Below are 10,843 nucleotides of genomic sequence, written 5' to 3' on the forward strand. Positions count from 1 at the left end.
ATTTCACTATGAATGCATAAACACCAATTAACTTCAATGGCTTCTAAAAACAATTGTAGAAGGAGGCTGTCAAACTGGCATCTCGGTGGCAGACCATCTGCTGCATCCCCTGCTCAGGACATCCCCCACCCCCCACTTCCCCCATCCCTCGGCACACACACACCAGCTTCCCTCTCTCTAAAACACCAAGCACACACACTGCAGCAACGCAGAGAAGCGTCTCTTGGCAGACCACGAATCCCAAGTGGTCCTCACGGTGGCAGGCTGGAATTGTCCTGAAGTCAATGCTGTACCTGGGCCCTGCTCAGCAACTATTCTAGAGCAAAACTCAGAAGTGTTTGTTTATTGAATTGCCCAGCTTAAAATTCAACTACTACCATGGCTGGGACAAATGGTGGGGAGTCAAGTGGAAGGATGCTGGGTAAATGGTGAGCTGGCAGCATGGGGCGACCATCTCTCAGGGAAGTGCCATCACTTGGTTCTGAAGCTGCCATCTTCAAGAACAGAACCACCAGCCAGGAACAGAAGCCCTCAGTGCCATGTGGCAATGAAACTGCCATGCCTGAAGGTTCAGCTCTTCCCTGTTACTTCTGGGGAGCACTGACTGACTTACACTCTTCCTGAGCGTACACCACAAGCCAGTTTCATAAAAGACATTACGTGTCTCACGTGTCCTACAACACTGCTATAACTCTGTTATAACTGCCCAACCCAGCTTCAGATAGACACAACCTCAGAATGTGTATCAGGAAACAGGCAAACACACACACAGCACAAGAGCTCAGCTCCTAACAGTTTGGGGCTTTCATTTTTGTTGTTTTAATGAAAAATGCTTTTGCTTGATTTTTTTTCTTTGTTTGTCTTTGTTTTGTTTTGTTTTTTACTCAGTGAAATTGACTCGTTTTCCTAGGAAAATATCTGGGTCCGCCCCTTCTACTCCTTAGGGTAGGGGATTAGGTTGACACCCTTATCTTCAATGCTAATGCCCAAGCAAACACCGCCAGTTCTTCTTTCCTGAATGTTCATGGTGTAGCCACCTGCCCCAGTGGGGAATCACCTGGACCCTGCTTCTGTCACAGGAGCACTGTCTGGTGCTCTGGGGCCTGAGGGGGGTAAGTCAAGACACAACACAATGAGACAGAGCAGGGACAGCCACGATTGAGGGCTTAACATGCCACAAAGTGAGAACTCACACGGCTTCCTTGTGTCCCTCAGAAAGTCACCTGTTCCTCATAGACATACCTCTGTGTGGCAGCCCAGTCCTGAGTATGACGCTGAGAAGCAACAGACAGAGAGACACACACTAGCCCTGCCATGGCCTCTGTAGAGGACTGGGCATCTTGGATGTGTCAGAGACAGAATGAAGCCAGGCAGGCAAGACTGAGGATGGCCTAGAGGCTGAGGGTTCGATGGAGCCTTGGCGCTAGAGACTGGTCCTTCGTGAACTAAAGCAGGGGCTGATTGCCAGGACCCGATGGCTGCTCAGTGCTGTCCCAGGTGTGCTCCAGCTCAGCTAACTTGTGTGAAGTCTCCATGGGGGAATCTCTGCTGATCCAGGATCATAAAGTGTGACTCAAGGTACGGGCAGACATCAGAATAGCCGATGTCCGTGGCTGCCACAGGCTGCAAAGACAAGATCTGTTCTTGTTCACTTCTCGGGGACCATCCCCAGGCCCTCTTCTTCTTCTCTCTTCACAACATCTGCTTTCCTAAAACTTCTGTACTTCTCCTTCCCTTTCCCCTCATGTCAATGAGTCAACTGAGGGCAGGGAAAAACCAAGTCACGAGGCCCAAACAGCTCAGGGGCTGAAATGAATCAGCTGAGCACCCGGGGAGCAGGACCGTGAGATCCCAAACTCTCAAAGAGTTTTCTCATCGTCTCCTTGTCTTCCATAGGGCTCACACACAGTGTTATTGTACTCGGTGTCTAAGAGAAGGCCATTGTTGTGTGTAATTTAAGCAGTATTGTCCATCTGTTCCACACAGGGGGAAACTGAGGCTCAGGCAGACCTACCTCAGTCATCCAAGTCATCTTAGAAACAAGCAAACAAACAAAAACCCACTTCAAACTTAGTGGCTTCAATGACAGGAATTTATGGCTCACGGTTCAAAAGGCTGGACACTAACTCCAACAACGAAGTACAAACAGGCTTAGTGCTAGGTAGGGATCTCCTTTCTGGATCCCCATCACGCCTTCCTGCAGTCTCTATTTGATGGAAAGGGAAGAAAACTCTCCGGTGTCTCTTTGAAAAGGGCACTAAGCCCATCAATCATAAGGCCCCACCCAACAATACCTAATAACCCCCCAGAGGCTCCACCCCCCTAATGTCATCATGTATATTTCAACACATGACCCTAGAGACACAGACACTAGGACCACGGGAGGTAGACTGGCCTACTCTCAAGCCAAAAGCCACAAGGAGACCAAGGGCCAGGTCTCTTCCTCTATTCGCCCACACAACCTGGAATGAGGGACATGCTCAGGAAGATAGAAACCTCATCTACCATACTAGGGCTTCTATGTCTCCTCACCATGTTTTCTCTCCCTACTGTGACTCGCTCTTCTTTATCGAACCTTCCTCCACACCCTCGGTACTAATGGATCAATCACAGGCACAACGGATACCTAAGACTGTGGCGTTAACCGAACAGAGCAGTGGTCATGGCATTTAACTCCATCCCACGTCGAACACACGCCGCAGGGACCCTTCCTAGCTCCCACCCTCAGGAACCACTGAGGAGGGTCCATGGGGCACATGTCACCGTGTCAGGACAAGACAGACGAGGTCTAACATGGGAGCCAAGTCTCAACCTTCACAAAGCTTTCCGATTTTCCAAACCCGCATTCAGGGAGGCTGTGCAGTGATCCATACACACAGCAGTAAAGGCCCAAAGCCAAGGAGTGAGATCTAAAGACACAAGCAAGGACCCCGAACTCATAGAAGTAACGTGGGACAGACCACACTCCAGTTCCTGAAAGAAATGCTTCCCAGCCACTAAGCTCTGCTGGGCTGCTGAGAATTTATGGTTCTCAGTTCCGTGACACCACAACTCTGTGTGGGGAATGAGAAGGTGCTTTGTTACTACTGGTGGTATTCTCTCATGTTATTCAAAGCCACATTAAAAACTTTTCTTTTTTGAAGAATGTGGATACATTTCCCCCTGGCAGGCTCTGATAGGAGGAAAACTTATTCATCTCTCAGCAGACCGCCAACTGCTGGGCTTAGCAATGCCATATCAGTTATACTTAAGACTGCTGGATGATGCTTTGAAGTAGTCAGAAATGGAGAGAGAGATGGAGACTCACTGCTGCAGCTCAGGTCAGAGGTGACTAGCCCAGGATTAAAGTCAGGGGATGGAGTTGGTGGCAAGAGAAGCACTCAGCCCTTGGATCACACCCCCACCAGTGACAAGACATGCGCCCTGAAAACAAGGGCCACCAAAAGAGACACACCACTGGAAAGGCACACTGAAGTCCCTGCATGGGAAGGGAGCCTCTCCAAGTCAGATCCGCTACCGAAACAGACTAGCCCCACTCAGCACTGCATCCCCCATACCAGGCGCCACTGCAGCACGGTTCCTTTGACCAAAAGTGGGTAGCACACAGAAGCGAGGCTAAGATAAACCAGGGTCAGAAATCAGTCCCACTCCAGGGCATGTGACCAGGTGGAAGAGGACCTTCTCCAACACAGAGCTGAGGGAGAAGGGCAGGCAGAGCTGCTCCATGCTACCCCACTGGGCTTGGGAAAAGCTTCTGAGTGACCTCAAGAAAGGGAGGCAGAAGGTGAAGAGGGTAGAGGGTGCTGGTCCTAAGCTAGCTTAGGCATCTAGCAGCAGCACTGAGCAACCCTCTCTGCTCTCTGCACGTTCTAAATATGCCCATAGAAGACTTAAAAGACAAGTCATTCATTTCTGGAAAGAGCCCTAGTGCTAAGACCATTCATTTCCCGCCTCTGCGGGGGTAATTCTGTGTATGTGAATACAAGTGCCTGTGGGTGCACAGGGCACATGGGTGACTGTGCGTACACATGCATGTACATATGAACAAAATGAGTGTACTCACGTGGGGTATGGTGGTTTGAATAGGTATGAACCCCATAGACTCAAGTGTTTGAATGCTTAACCCCTAGGGCATGGCTCTAATAGGAGAGGTGGTCTTGTTTGAGTGGGTGTGGCTTACTGGAAGAGGTGTGTCACTAGGGTTGGGCTTTGAGGTCTCCTAAGCTCAAAGACAGTGCACTTCCTGATGCCTTTAGATCCCTGCTCTCAGCTACCCCTCTACCACCAAGTCTGCCTGCTGCTGCCATGCACTGCCATGATGATAATGAACTAGACCTCTGAACTGCAAACTAGCCCCAATTAAATGTTTTCTTTATAAAAATCGCCATGGTCATGGTATCTCTTCACAGCAATAAAAACCCTCAGACATGGGATGTGTACACATATTTTGTGTGTGTGTGTGTGTGTGTGCGTGTAGAAAAACTTTGCCCTTCCTGGTCCTCACATTGAAAACATGTATGTGAAGTTCATGGTATCCTTAAATTTTCCACCACAGCCTCTAGTTCAGAGACTGAAGACAGGATGGAGATCTGCAAACAGCATGCGCAACATCAGCAGAGCCCATCTCTCTCGTCCTACAGCCAGAGGGACGGACAGCTCGCCAGAACCCCTGACAGTTTGACGGTCAGCGAGATTTTGAAAGGCTGGAGTCACACTGAAGAGCAGCCTCAAAGCAAGGAAGTCCAGAGCTGTAGGCACAGAGAAGGGAAAGAACCATAGCCGCAGCCTCGGCACCTTCCTTTCTAGGCCCCTCACTTCTCTGCTCATCACAGGCGAGGCAGCTAGGCCACAGCAACCAGGGGACCACCTGGCTCTCAAGCATGCTGGGGACACAGACACCAGGCCTAAAGATGCCTACTCCAGGTTGCCCAGGTTTTCACCAACCACAGTGAACAGCTAACTACCCTCAAAGTTAGCCAGCATGCTCCTCTAGGCTAAACATGCACCCTGACTCTGTCTCTGCACCTCTACCCCATGAATAGATGGCAACACGCAGAGAAAGTCGGGATCACTCATCGCCAGGAAGGAGCTGGTGGTATGGCCATTTTGAAAAGGATGATTGAGGTCTTATCTGAAATCAAATTCTTCGGAATTATTTTCTATAATTAAAAACATGGATTTCAAAGCTCTTTCGGTTTGCTCTTGAGATGAAAGTTATAGGCCGCACTCTGCCGTATCTGCCGGCCGGCTTCTTTCCAGCTGGTGCCAGTTCCGTTCCCCGCTGTAGTCCAAGGGCCGCCCTCCCCCCTCTGCCCATCAGTCAGTGCAGGCCAGCTCCACCACGAAGTCCCACGGGAAAGCCATGGAACGCTTACCTGGGCTTCACATTTCTTGTGGCAGGAATACTTGCAGGCTGGAAGAAAGAGAAAGAATGTCTGTTAGTCAGGCAATCTTAGGTGACGCTTGCCAGGTCTCCCTCCTTGAGAAAGTTTAGCCGGCAGGCTGGGGAAGGAGGTCTCTCCCTGACAAGAGGTGGCTGGACACCGAGAAGGCAAATTGAGACTAAGGTGACACCTAATAACCGCATTACAGCTATGTGGTTGAGCACGGGCTCGGCACACACCAGGACTTGGATTCAGTTCCCAGGGCAGGAAAAAGAAGAAAAAAAAGAGCGAAAGTTCAGTCAGCCGAGGTAGAAATTTATCAGAAGTGGGGTCCTAAGTAGACAGGGTTTTGAAAAGGTTTCATCCAGTCAAGCTGAAGAAGGCAAGTAGAACCCGGGGAGCAAAAGTCCTCTGCGCACGTGCACACACAGAAGTTCTAACTTATCCCGGGAAAGAAGAGGAGAAAGAAGAAGGAAAGTAACAAAGCCCCAGGCATTTATTTGACCAGAGCCCTCCCAGGAGGGAAAAAGTCACGAGGTCATTTGATCTTGAGGTCATTTGGTCTTGCAGGTTTTCACTTCCGGGAGACCTTAGCAGGCACTGTCAAAATAAATTCATGTCTAAATTCCCACAGAGGAGTCCTTCAGCAGGGGCTATTATGTGAGTAGAGCGGGTCCTGTGTCATGGGAGGCCCCAACAATGCAGATGGGGTGCTGGAACCAATGTGGATTTCACAGGCCCTCCCCTCTGGCCCAGAGGCAGGCCGCAGCGGGGCCTCAAGGAATAAAAGGCCAGCAGCAGCAACATGGTGCAGTGACAAGGCCAGACATGGGAAAGAGGGCAGGATGAGGACGGTGGGAAATGAAGCGACTGCGTGTCAGCCCCCCACAACCACTCCCGGGGGCACCACAGGGCCTAGATGCCTTCCCCAGGGTACCTGCCCGAGACTTCCTGTCGGGGCTCTATTTCTCCAGCAGCAGGGTTGCCCAAGGCAAACCCTAGGACCTCTCAGGACCCCTGTCCCCCGTCACAGAACTATCAATGTCAAAAGGAATCCTTCATGGGCCCTGCTTTCAAACTACAGAGTAATGCCCCAAGCAGAAATGGGCAGAGCCCAGACAACAAGGCCTCAGAGGTCAGAGAGACAGAGGACCAAATCTCAGCTTGGGGCTGTGAGTCCAGGAGCTGGGGAAACCTTTCACCCTGCCTTCTAGACAATACTTAAAGGTTCACAGAGGGTTAACTAAGGCTGAAACAGAAAAACATGCCCAGGGCCTAGGAGTTTGTGTACCCCAGGAGTTAACGACCTATTTAGGTCTTTATCTGTGTGTAATCTAGATTTTTTTTCAATCGTCTGCCCAAGCTTCTGAGATCTGTTAGAATACATACCACAAATATTGATTCTTCATCTTCTAATCAGCACAACACAGGATTGTGATCAGGAATTTCGCAATCAAGAAAGATTTCCAGTGGATAACAGGACAACCACAAGAGTTTCAAAACCCAGACAGAAGCCCGCCCAGGCAGAGGACGGCAGGCAGAAAGTACTAAGGTAGGAGGGGCAGCACAGCCCGGGAGCAGCTGATGACTGGGTCAATCACATGACAGGCAGCCTCTGAGATGACCTTAATAATTCCAGCCCCATGCACAACAAATCACCACTGTCTGCATGTTAGAGCAAGACGGCGGTGGGGATGCTGTGTGATTCCTGCCACTTTATGGGGCCACTTCAGCAACCCTGCAGAGCTGCCAGTTTGGAAAGAAACTGAAGCCACCAGCCAGCATGCAGCACTTGGCCAGTCAGGCTGCCAACTCTGTGAGCGTGATGGCTCAGTGACAGCGGATGCAAACCTCAGCCAGGCCTTCAGTGACAGACAGTCTCTGAGAAGAAGCCTACCGTGGACGGCTTGGTCCCCTAAGTCTTACATTCCCAAACCAAGACGCAGTGGAAAAGAGCAGATGCTTACAGTTGTAGCAAGGCATTGACAGCATGTTCACAGCCCAGTGAAATCCAGCCATCACTCTCCCTCTTTCAGGTTCCGGCTGTCACATGCTTGCTGCCTTACAACCATCCCAGAAAAAGAGCCAATGTCAGATCGCCCACAGGGAAAGCTCAGCCACCGCAGCATCAGCTCAAGACCTTCCGTGGGCCCTCACTGACAGCTCCCCTCTTAACCCTGCCCACCTCAGTCTGGTTCCAGTGTTGGTTCTGACTATCCTATGCTTGCCTCTAGGACCCACCCAGCTACCTTGGTGCCTCTGAGCCCAAGGCTTGTGGTGTCAGATCATCTTAACAGACCATCGCTCAAGGCAGGCTGCGACCATGAGGACAGGCAGTCTTTGGTGTGCAGCATCCGATTCTGCCCATGGCAACACGGGTGGACCACACAAAGGCAACTCACTCTTCAGTGTCTATGGCAGCAGATCCCAGCAAGAAGCCACTCATCTTTGCTTCTTTGACTGAGGGGAGGTCAGAGTCTGGATGAAACCTGAGGACTCGTTGATACATCAACTGTGAACCAATCACGAAATGCTGCAGGCACACTGGTAGAAGCAAACCGTCAGCAAGGACCTTGTACCTGGAAGCCTTTTTCCCCCAAGTGGGGAAGGTGCCAGCAAATGGGACCCCCCCCCAAAACACTAGAGCTCCCCACCAACAGGCCCGCAGGCTCCCTAAGGCAAGGGTACCCTCAGTCAATCCCACCCATCTGCATAGAAGTCACCATGTTTTGATTTAAATACTGGCTTTTTTTCAAATTACTACTATATTTGGTCTCTAACAATTTCAAAAATGTATTTAATGCACTCCAATTACTCTCTGAACTTTAGCAGAGAGTACAATTAGCAGCTGCCTACTAAACAAATGGTCGTAAACTACTAAGAATAAATAGATGGAGCTGCAGAGATGGCTCATGGTAAGAATACTGGTGTTCTTCCAGAGGACCCAGGTTCAATTCCCGGCACCCACATGAGAGCGAACAGTTGCTCCTAACTCTGGTTCCAGGATTTCTGGCATCCTCTTCTGACCTCAATGGACATGAGACACACATACGGTACACAGATAAACATACAGGCACAACACTAATACATATAAAATAAAAGTAACTAAAGCTTTCATGTATCACCTAATTAAAGTTTCTAAAAAGAAGGAAGAAAAGAAAGGGGAAAACTCTATAGCTGTGGTTGTTCTTGGGAACAGAGTCTCACTTTGTAGCTAAGGTTAGCCTCAAACTTATGGCAAAACTCCTGCCTCAGCCTCTCAAGCACTGGGATTATTGGTGTTTAAGCTACCAGATCTGGCCAAAAGAAAATCCACTCACAAATCCTTGACTTCTAGCCTTTCTAGGGGTATTCCCTCAGGCTGCGATTCTGCCTCCCAAGCCATTATTGGTGGATTAAAATCCAGGAGGTATAAGGTTATATCGTATAAATGTGTACACTACAATTTCTCTAAGACTTCATCACAATCATCCATGGGCAAGAGTCCTGTCCATCCTAAAGACAATTGTAGGGTGAGTGCCCGTATCCAAAATCCTTTGGATTAAGAGGTTTCAGATTTGGGGACATTTTCGTAGACATTACTGGCTTACAATTTTATTCCAAAAGCCCAAAGTTTGAAATTGCTCCAAAATCTGAGATACTTCGTGCATTTAAATTTTAGATTTTGGAACATTTTGATTTGTAGAGTCTTAGATAAACCTATATACTTTTCTCATCCAGAGATAAAAAGTAAAGATAAATTTAAAATTTAAAAAAAAAAACTATGCCATTACTCACTCACTTCTGCCCCCTCAGCATCCGAACCAACTTCTTCCCGAAACTGAAGGACAGAGTCCCTTCAGCTTCCTCATGTGAAAGACGGCCAGAAAGAGGGCGGGGCATGTATCAATGCCACCGTCAGCTGCTCCGAGTCGCACAGATGCCACTTTACAAACTGGCTTCCTCCTCCGGGCCCATGACCTTTCCCCTCTACACCAGGGTCACGGGGCTCAGGGGTGTCCTTCCACTCTCCGCAAAGTCCCCATAGCACCTTGAACTCATGGTCCCCTGAGCGCTCCATGTGTAATGGCCGTGGGCCTTCTCATCCGTCCACTGACCTCTCTGCCACTCCCACACCCATGCAGTGTTTCTCAGAAAGACAGCATGCTCTGAGAGCTTTCACACGCTTGCTCTGAGACTCTCTGGAAGCCTCGTGCCCCTGTGCTGGCCAGTGTCCGCTGCCCTCTCAATGTCTCCCACTTCCTCCTCATCTATGGAGCCATATTTAGTCTAGCTTCCCCTCACTCCATCCTTGTGTGAGTCAGAGAAAAGTCACCCTTGACAGACAGACAGACAGACGGACGGACGGACAGACAGACAGACAGATCCCGCCTGCTTTAAGTTAGCGGTTGTCAGAGAGGGTCTATAGACCTCTGGGTCCCTATGCCTTCCCAATGGGCTGATGAGACCAAATATGTTCAGACATCTCTTCCTCCTTTCACCTGTGTAACACAGTGGGGAAAGTGCTGAGGCCTCCGCAAGAGTCTGGGAAACAAGACCAACTTGCACTAGCTACCACTCCATTCACTACCAGGGCCACTCTTTCAGGAATATCCTGATGAAGGCTGGAGAGATGGCTCACCAGCTAAGAGCACCAGCTGCTCTTCCAGGGGACTTGAGTTCAATCCCCAGCACACACGGCAGCTCACAGCCTCTGTAACTGCAGTCCCATGGGATTTATTTGATCCCCTCTTCTGGTGTGCAGACAGACATGCAGACAAAACAACTGTGTTTGTAAATAAATATTTCTCACAAAAGGATATCCTGATATAAAATCTCAGCAGACACCTCTTCACTATTCCGTGAGAGCGGGAGGGGGGGGGGTGTCGGGGCGGGGGGGGGGAGGGAGCCTGCCCTGAGTGTCTCAGCACCCTGCAATGGAACAACTTGGAGCAGGACCATGTGTGAACAGGACCATCCAGCAACAGCACTGTTGCAGCTGTGAGCTGTCAGCTAACTAGTGACTTAACTCAGGAACACCATTTTTATTTGAAGGGATCTTGGCACACAGAATATGAAGGGGCTGCTTGCCAGATTCTTGAAGTTAATCCAAGTGAGCCTGTCACACCAATGGCAAAACTTCAGATTTCAAGTGGAAATTCTCCTTGTGAAAGGCGTACATCCAAAACCAGGAGCTTGACAACGCAAGACTCTTCCGATAAAAACACCAGCAACACTACCAACAAATACAGAGGTTGGTTTGTTTGGTGTGTGTGTGTATGCGTGCATGCATGCATGATTTTTAAAAAAGATGCCTCAAGCCAGGCGGTGGTGGCGCACGCCTTTAATCCCAGCACTTGGGAGGCAGAGGCAGGCGGATCTCTGTGAGTTCGAGACCAGCCTGGCCTACAGAGCTAGCTCCAGGACAGGCTCCAAAGCCACAGAGAAACCCTGTCTCGAAAAACCAAAAAAAAAAAAAA

General features: G+C 49.7%; 1 protein-coding gene across 1 annotated transcript in view; it reads right to left on the bottom strand.

The window, feature by feature from the left end:
- Tns3 (tensin 3) overlaps positions 1-10,843 on the bottom strand; it is a 194,938-nt gene that overhangs the window by 165,567 nt on the left and 18,528 nt on the right. Inside the window, exon 3 of the mRNA XM_005359223.3 lies at positions 5,376-5,413. Within this exon, the coding sequence (XP_005359280.2) occupies positions 5,376-5,413 (38 nt within the window). The remainder of the gene's footprint in view (positions 1-5,375; positions 5,414-10,843) is intronic.

The sequence above is a fragment of the Microtus ochrogaster genome, linkage group LG1, assembly GCF_000317375.1.
Source record: "Microtus ochrogaster isolate Prairie Vole_2 linkage group LG1, MicOch1.0, whole genome shotgun sequence".
NCBI lineage: Eukaryota > Metazoa > Chordata > Mammalia > Rodentia > Cricetidae > Microtus > Microtus ochrogaster.